Raw genomic sequence first — 10,240 nt, 5'->3', positions numbered from 1 at the left:
TTGCACATGCCTCATTAATTCAGCTACATTCTCTTATCGGACTGCCATTTTGCCCGAATGCTCAAATATCCGTGGACAGGGTATCATCAACTACATTGTCACCACTCCTAAACCTGTATTCTTCAAGAGTGTAGACACAAAGGACAACAGACACACAGGCATCTACATTGCTGATCAGCTGAAAGTGGTCATCAATGATCTTGGACCAGAGAAGGTTTTTGCACTTGTGACTGATAATGCGGCAAATATGAAGGTTGCCTGGGAACACGTGGAGGAGACCTTCCCTCATATAACAACCATTGGCTGTGCTGCCCATGCTCTCAATCTTCTCCTTAAAGACATAATGGCACTAAAGACAATGGACACTCTATACAAGCGAGTGAAGCAAGTTGTCAAGTATGTGAAGGGCAAACAAGTAGCTTCAGCAACTTATCTGTCAAAGCAAAAGGAAAAAAACAAAAATACCACGCTGAAGCTCCCCAGCATCACACGATGAGGTGGCGTTGTCATCATGTATGACAGTCTTTTGGATGGAAAGGAGTCCCTGCAAGAGATGGCCATATCCCAGACTGCAGGCATCGAAAGTGACATAAAGAAAGTCATGTTAGATGATGTGTTTTGGGAAAGATTGTCCAGCAGTCTGGGAATCCTCAAACCAATTGCAGCAGCAATAGCCAAGATAGAGGGTGATGGTGCCATCTTATCAGATGTCCAGTGTCTTTTTGCAGACCTCAAAGAAGACATCCAGACAGTCCTGCCCACTTCCCTACTGCTTAAAGCAGAGGAAACTGCTGTTGTGAAGTTGCTAGAAAAGCGCAGGGAGTTCTGCATGAAGCCGTTGCATGCAGCAGCATACATGCTGGACCCAAAATATGACAGGGATTTACTCTCTGGGGAAGAGATGAGCAGTGCTTACACCGTTATTACAGCCTTGTCAGACCACCTGGGCCTTGATAAAGGCAAAGTACTTGGCAGTTTGGCAAAGTACAGAACAAAGCAAGGCCTTTGGGAAGGGGATGCAATCTGGCAGTCATGCCAGCATATATCTGCAGCCACCTGGTGGAAGGGACTTTGTGGATCGGAGGCTCTTGCACCTATAGCCTCCATCATACTCCAGATCCCACCATCATCAGCTGCCTCAGAGCGAAACTGGTCCATGTTTGGGAACACACACACACAAAGGTGCGCAACAGGCTCACAAATCTGAGAGTGGAAAAATTGGTTGCTATTCGGGCTAACCTGAGGCTCTTTGAGCCTGACAAAGAGCCATCCTCCACAAGGCTGGACAGTGACTCTGAAGAGGAAGAGTTAGAGTCCGATGTTGAGGAAGTGGACATGCAGGATGTTGAGACCCACGAATGCCTACTGCCTGAAAGGGTTTAGCAAGAAAATGAGAAGCTTGAGAAGCTCTAGGGAAGCTGACTTTTTTTTATGTGCATGTGGATTGGGACTTTTTTGGAGAGATTTATTTAACATTTTGAATGGGACTTTGTTTGGATTTTTGGATTAGGGGGATGCATTTGTGTTCATTTTTGAGTAAAATTTAACTCATTCTGTTTGATTGTTCAACTTATAAATAAATCTGTTTTAATTGTATCTGCTTTAATTGTATTATTTTGCTTATAACTAAACAATTATTTTTGCTTAGATATGATACCTTTCCACTAAATTACCCTCAATTCCCATAAATTCCCATTAAATTCCCATGAATTCCCATAAATTCCCATAAATTCCCATAATTCCCATGGAAAGTTTCCAATTTGGAATATTTCCAAAATTCCCGAGCTTAACTTCCCATGGAAATTTACCGGAAACTTTCCGGAAATTTACCGGAAATTTTCCACCCCTTTGCAACCCTACTCAGGAGACACATAAGGCAGGTCTCCGCCACACATCTGAGAGACAAAGAGCATATTTTATCTCAGTCTTTAAACTGCTGTACCCCTAGGTTTTATATTAGCTTTATAATATCATTTAATTTCTCTATGACTCATTCTCGGGGGCTGCAGAGAGGCATCACGCTAAAAATATTTTAAAAATTGAGATAAAAAAAAAAAAAAAAGGCAAGTCCTCTCCCTGGTAAATCTTGATGTAAGCCTGACAAGAAAGCGCTCACAGTTAAGTTTGGCAGTGAACCAAACACAAGAGAAACGCCAAAAGAGACCCACGGAGGCACAAACACGAGAGGCGAGTTACCTTGAAGTACTCCAGCAGGCCTCTGCAGGTGACTTTGTTTCCATTGATCTCCTTCTCGGCCAGGTTGTCGGGATGCAGGAGATCGGGGATCAAAATCTTCAGCTGCTCTTTGAACTCTGGTGCCACCGCTGACAAAACCAACACAAGGACTTGGAACCCGAGTACTGTCAACCGCCGCCGTTCATTTTGTACTACGGCATGCTGGTTTTTGCAGTAAACTTCAACTGGGAATGGGAAGTTAACAACTTGAAGCAAGCACACTTGGCCTCTTATTTAGAGAACTGTGCGAGCGAGTCTTCATTTTGTTTACTTACAGAGCTGCTACGTAATATGGCTCCTATTTATCCAGAATACTACAAAATGTTTTTAAATGTGTTGAATTGATATTTCACACGATTTAATGTACCGAAAAAAAATATAAAAACGACTTCTCACCATTAAGTTGTCCTTCAAAAGTCGGGCTGGTGGCAACTCTCAAACCAGGGTGTGGCAGCAGGAAGCAGGAAATGTTGGTGAAGCAGGAGTGGATGTGCTCCCTCACCGTTTGCAGCTCCTCGTGCTGGGCCTCCTTGACCTTCAAGAAGAACAAAGCGAGGAAGTTCATCTCCCAGAGGAACCCAAAGCTTGCTCGCATTTGCTTCTGCCTTGTGTTACCTGTAATCGTTTCTCCAGGAATTCGTTGCCTCCTTTAAAGCCGTACGTGTACTCGTAGGGGAAGCTCCAGTCGCGGATGAGGAACATCAAGGACTGTACAGCACAGGGTAAAAGGAAGGTTACAAGAGATGCATCAGAACAAAACAAAAAAAGTGTCGGGAAATGTTGTCATACCTGGAAAGGCTTCAGGAAGATTTCATCCAAGGCCAGCCGGCCGTACTCGGTGAAAAGCTGCCAGACAGACAGTTACACAAGACTTGAATCATTCCATGGGAAAAAATTCAATGGTCAGAAGCACAATTAACCCTGATTAATAAAATAGCACAAACTGAACAGCAATGACGATTTCAACTTTTTTAAACATCTAAAGAAGAAAAAAAGGACTTACACATTACATGTATGCTAATACAATATGTCGATCACAATTACACATTTACAGTAAATTTATGCAAATATATATATGTATATTTGCATTCATGTGACTTCACCAAGTTAGTTACCTGTAGGTGCTGCAGGTCATCTTCTTGGATGTTCTGGGACAAATTGTAAATCTACAAACAAGAAACCACATCAACGAGAAACAATGTCAGTGTGACACCAACTGGGAATTAAAAGAATCTGCTATCTGCGATATATGCCAACAATTTGCGCTGAAAGTTCATCAGGAGGGCTGTGGGAAATGATCCACAACAAATATTCCATTTCAGTGTCGTCAATAAAGTACTTAGTGGCAGGATGAACACTTCAATGCTCTTCCACTAGATGGCACAAGATGTATTCACTTGAGACATTTTGCTTTGGGCTTTGCCCAGTCTCGCCATTCTAATCCTCGTTCGAGAAAGTTGTGAAAAATACAAAAACGCCAGTCAGTTAGCATTCAAGATTTTAGAGAAAGTGATCTTGTGTAACGGTCATTTCACAATGCATATTCATCTCGAAACTTCGACTTTTTCTGAATATTGTATGCGCCTTGGTTTAGAATTAATTAATAAGGACAATCACCTGAATGGAGCTGGTCATGGTGCTGAGGGCAAAGATGGTGGCACAGTCTTTCACTGTGGACCGGTTATCAAAAGCTCCCTGAGTGTCCATAAGCATTACTGCCACCTGCAGGAGCACACACGCAAAACACAAGAAGATAGGTGATCACTTTGGTTTCGTTATTATTGCAGCATAAGTACCCTTGTTAAAAAATAAATTCAAAAAAATACCCAAGGTGGCGGAAATGATGAACATTGGCAAAAAACAGTCAGTGTTAGCACAAACCCTTCCGTTTTCTGCAATACAAAGAAAACGCCCTCCCTCCCTAATGAACATCAGAGCTTTATTTGGCATCAGTCACGGGCACTTTAAACAGCGTCGGACTTTGCATGAATTTGAATGCGATTTTAATCCAAACAGGCACGGCGCCAATTACAAGAGTGTGTATCCTTGTGCAATCGCCTCTTGCGATACATTTTTGTTGTGCTCAACTGAGTTGTATGGGCTACAGGAGAATGTTTTATACAATTGCCTCACTTTTTATACTTCACTAATTGGCCATTTGAATAGGGGTGTGTGAACTTTTTGGTGACAAAATGGTGGCTATCTTGTTTCTATGTCATCTCCTTGTGTTGCGTAGGTGTGCTTAATATTCTGGCGCTTCACATGTCCGGCGCACGGTGACCACCTCGCTTCCATCACTTTTCTGGATGGGGAAGACCTCGCTCCAGATCTGGATGCCGGTCGTCTCCGGTTCCGAGCCACCTCGCCAGGAGAATCCCGTCAGGGGCTCGTCGTCGTTACCCAGCCAGTTTTCGTCACCCTGCGGTTTACGCGACGAGGAGAAAGAGGTGAGGTCAAACTACCCTGGGGAAAGTGCTGAGTATAAAAAGGCAGTAAACCCAGTGGCGCCACTAAAACAAAACAAATCAGCTGGGTGGTGAACTCCACCCTGGCTGTCATCCTGAATCACATCTTGTCCACAAACTTGTCAGTTTGCATGTTGCAGCAGGGAGGGGCAACATCGTGTGACCTTGTACTTTTTCGGTTCAACCCTACTCTGTAGTCACATTACAGGCCCAAGTGGCTTGATAGTTTTTGAAAAAGTGAGGTCTGCCATTGCTCACCTTTCTGTACATGTATCGCAACATGAAGTCGAGCAGGAAGCTCTTGCCCTTCCTGAAGGCGCCGGCCACCGAAAGCACCACCACATTTTTGTCTCGCACGGTCGGGGTCAAGAGGACGCGCTCGAGCGCTTCCTCGTCCAGCGTAAAGGAGTGATCCTCCTTGCACACCGTCACTATCTGAACTGGGCCCGGTTTGCTCCCCATTGCTGCTGCCTGTGGGAACAACCACACCGTCAACAGTTGCACAACATCACAAGCCAAAGACAACAATGAAATGGAATATTCAAATTTTTTTTGACGTTTTACCAAATTTACTTTGTTCAGCAAATACTATGTGTTCTGCCTGTAGTTCATATTATCATTGTTATTAAGGAAGCAAATAAGAAGTTATTTTAGTCATATATTTTTAAACTATTCATTCGAGGACAGTAGTTATTAGGGGTGTAACGATACATCGATACACATCGATTAATCGATATAATGCTCTACGATTTATTGGCATCGATGCTAAAGGTAAACATCGATTTATATCGCCGTGTTTGACCTCGGACATTAGACACGACTTTATTTTGAAATCCAGTTCATTGTTGCTTGCTTCCTCTCTCCGGGAGCAGTGCGCCCGGCGTTGTTGTGTTGTGAGCAGAGCACGCGCGTGAAAGGGGAGGCGACAACTAGTACGCGGCTCCTGGGCTGGTGCTCTGGCTAGTGTCCAAAGAGACGAGGAAATTTGCTCCCCTTTAGGCTTCAAGTCATTCGTTTGGGAGCACTATGGATTCCAAAGAAAAGATGGCTCAACGGACAAGACACGTGCAGTTTGTAAATCCTGCCATGCGGTGATCAAATATTCAGGGAGCACAAATCTCGCCGCACATTTAAAGAAAAAACACGACATCAAAGTTCAGTGTTAAAATAAGCACTTTGTATACTACAATACTCTTGTAATTACCTAAATAAAGAGTTTGCAGTACCTTGTTGATTTTGCGTATGAATTGTTATAAATCAGGATATTGTTCTATATTTTTTATTTAAAAAAAAAAAAAATCGATCGTAGAGCACTATATCGCGATATATCGTGAATGAATCGCAGCAGGCTTTAAGATATCGGCAAATATCGTATCGTAGTTCTTTATATCGATATTATATCGTATCGTGAAAAAACCCGCGATTTACACCCCTAGTAGTTATCTTTCTTTCTGTCAAAGCTAAATAAATAGGGATTTTTGCATGAAATTTCAGAATTAACTTAAAATGCCATTTGTGTTAAGCCACAGAGCCACATTTATGAATTTTTACATTGGTTAAATTAGTTAGTTCATAACTCGGATTGCAATGTCTTATGGGAAGTAAATTTTTGTGTGTTTTGGGGTGTTCTCTTGTATTGAGGGGTGCTGGTTGGCCGCTGTTCCTTTTTTTTCCTTTGTCTTTTAGCTTTGATTTGCTTTGATGTCTTTTATCTTGAGCACTTTCTGACTTTCTTTGTGGCGCCGTTGTGTGGCAGCCTTGAGAGAGCCTATCGAGTTACGCTCATGCCATCTGTGTGTCTTTCGTATACCCACTCTGTGGTATGGATACTGCTGGGGCCTGAATTTCCCCACCCTTGGGGATCAATAAATATTCAATCAATCAATAATTTGATGGAGTGCTATAGTTATCAATGTTTTAAGAAACAATTATTTTATCGATTATCCGATTGATTATTAGAATATCTATTGTTTCTGCCTTAATAAATGACATAATAAAGGAGAAAGATTTTTTTTCGTTAGTCCTCATTGAGACATGATCACTATCGAAGAGGTTTTGTTTGGACTTTTTTGTAAAATAATTATTTGATGAATCATTTCATTAGTGTTTGATTTCAGTGTATGGCTAATGGATTTCATGCATGAAATTCCTGTGAATCCTCAAATGAGTAACAAATGCAGGGACTGAAGCTGTGGTGAAATTACAGTACTTGCATGAGTAATTCATTTTGAAGTGATAGTGATGGTCGGCTTACTTTTAGTTTCTGGACGTCGAGGCGTGTGCTTGGTAGTGGAGCCGCCGCCAGAAGAAAAACCCACACGGAGGCAGAAGGTGGAAAACAGGCGGGAAAATTCTCTTCTCGCGCGCGCAGCAGAAAAATATAAAATAACAATACAATACCGACCGTCGTACTGACACTCCTAGTCCTTCAGTAAGGTTTGGGGGGGAGAAAGAGAATCTTGTCCGTTAAAATGACTGCTATCTCAAGCTAGCTAAGAGATAAGTAACCAGCAGCTAGCTCTGTCTGCCCTCTCTCTCGAGACCGAAAAACGGCGCTCTCTCGGTGCCTTTTCGCTGCCAAACTAAAACAATTTAACACAGACGACGAAAACACATAGAAACACACAAAAAAAACCACCGCAAAACACAAAGCCTTGTGTCGGAAATTTTGTCGGAGCTAGAGGTGCGTGCAACCGCTATGATCGCGATTTGTCCCGTTTACTTTGATGTGATTGACCAATCAAAATCGTTGAACTCTCTTGATTCTCATTGGTTAAATTCATGTCACCCCATGTCAGCCCATCTCCCCCAGTAAAAAAGAAAAGAGAAAAAAACGTAAAGTTGATAATAAGGCAATGCCATGGTGTGTCATTGAGTTAAAAGTCAATGATTATATAATAATTATACGATAATCATTGATTTTATTATGAGATATTTTATATCTAATATATATCTGTATACACACACACACATACATACATATATATATATATAGAAAATACATTCATCAACGACATTGACAATGAAAATATAGTAAGTTACTTTTCTATTTACAGTACCATACTGGCTATTGTGATTTTTTTACAGTACTGCTTCGACTACTTTGTTTTTCACTGTAATACTTAAACTACTGTGATTTTGTCATGTTTACGCTGTCTAACTGTAACATTTACAGCGACTTACTGTAATAGTTATTCACAGTAAGGTTACTGTGTTAAATACAGTAAACAACTGTGGATCTCACAGCCATTTGTTACAGTGTGACAAAGTGTGAAGAATGTCACAAGTTCATTATAGTTGGTAATGCTGAGTGAGTTTCATGTTGCTACTCAGGCTTACTTTGCCGAGCAAACTAGTTCCTTGCCTGCTGTTTGAAACCCCAAAAGAGCCTGTCCATGACGCCATCAAAGAAACATTAGGAAGAGTTCAGGACAAGATATTAACTACGCAGTGTATGTACACTTGGCGACGCCCCAACCTACACATGGTCACAATGCGCAGCTCTGTATTAATTAGAAAATGTGCACGCTTCGATGGCTGTCACACTTTGTGGCTTTAGGCTAAGCGTCTCACTGTCGATTGGACGGCCTTCAAGGAGCTCCTTTGTTATTGGCGCTTCTGTGGAGGAACAAGACAGCTCCCACCATGAGGAGCACAACAGGCACTTTCTCACTTGGAAAAGATGAGAAAACATTTGGGCCACATACTTGTACATACTAGTACTGTATCTTACTCGTATGTTTTTTTTTTTTACACAACTAATGCCTTAGTTGCATAACTACCAATGGGCAATTTGGTACTACAAGAGGGTCAGCTAGCGTCTACTAGTTGGGCCAAATAGTGTTACTAGTACTGCACTGTACTTGAAACATGTACTTGGAGGTACACTTGCCGTGTTATTATTTACCAGCGAGGCACATTTGCTCTTCCAGCCCACGGAATTGATTGATTGATTGATTGATTGATTGAATATTTATTGATCCCCAGTGGTGGGGAAATTCAGGCCCCAGCAGTATAGTATCCACACCAAAGAGTGGGTATACAAAAGACACACAGATGGCATGAGCGCAACTCAATAACTCTCACAAGGCTGCCACACAACGGGGCCACAAAGAAAGTCAGAAAGTGCTCAAGATAAAAGCCATCAAAGCCCATCAAAGCTAAAAGACAAAGGAAAAAAGTAACAGCGGCCAACCAGCACCCCAAATACAAGAGAACACAAAACACACAAAATAGCCTCCACGGGGTCCATCGACAGGTGTAAGGGCAGTCCAGTTCAACGGCGCCCAATGGACCGTGGTCGTGAATCGGTGAAAACATCACAAAGCAGGCAAACGTGTGAGCAGCTTCCCGGGCACCCAGCCGGGGCACGTGCAGATGGTCACCACGAGGCTAGCATGGCGAAAGTCGTTGGTACCGACGAGCACGAGGGAGCGGACTCCCCACAGGGGTTGCGGCTGCAAGGCCAAGGCGAGGGACACGGTCATCACTGGCCTGATAAGCAGGAAGCCGTCGTAGTTGCGCCGGCTCAACCGATGATCCCGGTCCCAGGAAGAAAAAATTAATAAAATATCCGATCCGAAGAGATACCAAGGTGCGGTAGAAGGCACCAGCATCGCCGAATGGACAAAAGGACAGAAAGAAAAAGGAGAAAAGAAGGAAATAAAGAGGAAAAGAGAGAGCACTGCTGGGAGGCAGCCACTCACGGCGCCATACCAAGAAAAAAAAAAAAAATTGAATTGTCTTATTTGTGAGGACATTGAGCATCTTAGTACAGAAGATGGAAGTGGGAGATGAAATATATGGAGGGGGAATTCAAACACCTTGGGTGTGGTTCTCAGAGGTAACCTTCATTACGCGTTTCTGTGTTGAACACGAGTTATTCAATATCAGGTTTTCGTAGTTTGTAGTAAATGACGTCCAGTGCACACGCACGCACACTAAACAGTATTAAGTACCGTATTTTCCGCCCTATAAGGCGCACCTAAAAACCTAAAATTTTCTCAAAAACCAACAGTGCGCCTTATAGTCCGGTGCGCCTTATAGGCCGGAAAATACGGTATATTTTTTTAGCTTTCGCCCAATAAAGCGCATGCTACGCGTTTTCACTATTTATACACATCACATATCAAAGCGGGACAGATGTCTGAATTGAATTAACATTAGCATTTGACAACTAATGCACGCAGACAACAATAACAGTAAAGGAAAGGCTAACGTTTATTAGCTATCTGCAGCGGTTAAGTCGCAACACAAATTTTGCACAACTGACAGCATCGTAGCAATATAAGTTTAAAGGAAAACTTTACCTCAACTGTGACTTTGTTTCCCTCCCTGGCTGTGAATTGTTGTATAAAAGCTCTTAAAAGACTTCGACGGGTTTTAAGACGAACTCGTTACATTGGATCTGCTCACACCAACGTAACTTTTTTTTCTCTCTCCAACACTGGCATGAAAACAACCATGTCAATTTATTCCAGGCGAAAATCCTACACACTTCCGGGTTTAAAGCCACGTGGGACGTTTTGGGAAATGTAGTT

At 42.5% G+C, this 10,240-nt stretch overlaps 2 protein-coding genes across 2 annotated transcripts in view; one reads left to right on the top strand and one right to left on the bottom strand.

Moving 5' to 3' along the window:
* Positions 1 to 1,990: 1,990 nt before the first annotated feature.
* On the bottom strand, positions 1,991 to 10,204 carry LOC133153848 (atlastin-3-like). Its single transcript, XM_061278096.1, has 12 exons — positions 10,010 to 10,204; positions 6,955 to 7,055; positions 4,959 to 5,171; positions 4,520 to 4,654; positions 3,853 to 3,957; positions 3,351 to 3,401; positions 3,025 to 3,081; positions 2,851 to 2,943; positions 2,632 to 2,770; positions 2,197 to 2,324; positions 2,066 to 2,097; positions 1,991 to 2,003 (listed from the first exon to the last, which is right to left on the bottom strand). Exons 3-12 carry the CDS (start codon positions 5,160 to 5,162, stop codon positions 1,991 to 1,993), a joined length of 957 nt encoding a protein of 318 aa, XP_061134080.1. The 5' UTR covers positions 5,163 to 5,171; positions 6,955 to 7,055; positions 10,010 to 10,204.
* Positions 9,998 to 10,240, top strand: part of lnx2b (ligand of numb-protein X 2b) — a 169,028-nt gene continuing 168,785 nt past the window's right edge. The window contains exon 1 of the mRNA XM_061288401.1: positions 9,998 to 10,009. The gene's annotated coding sequence lies outside the window, so the exon portion shown is untranslated. The remainder of the gene's footprint in view (positions 10,010 to 10,240) is intronic.

The sequence above is a fragment of the Syngnathus typhle genome, linkage group LG1 (assembly GCF_033458585.1).
Source record: "Syngnathus typhle isolate RoL2023-S1 ecotype Sweden linkage group LG1, RoL_Styp_1.0, whole genome shotgun sequence".
NCBI classification, from domain to species: Eukaryota; Metazoa; Chordata; class Actinopteri; order Syngnathiformes; family Syngnathidae; genus Syngnathus; species Syngnathus typhle.
This window is presented reverse-complemented; position numbering and strand designations above follow the sequence as displayed.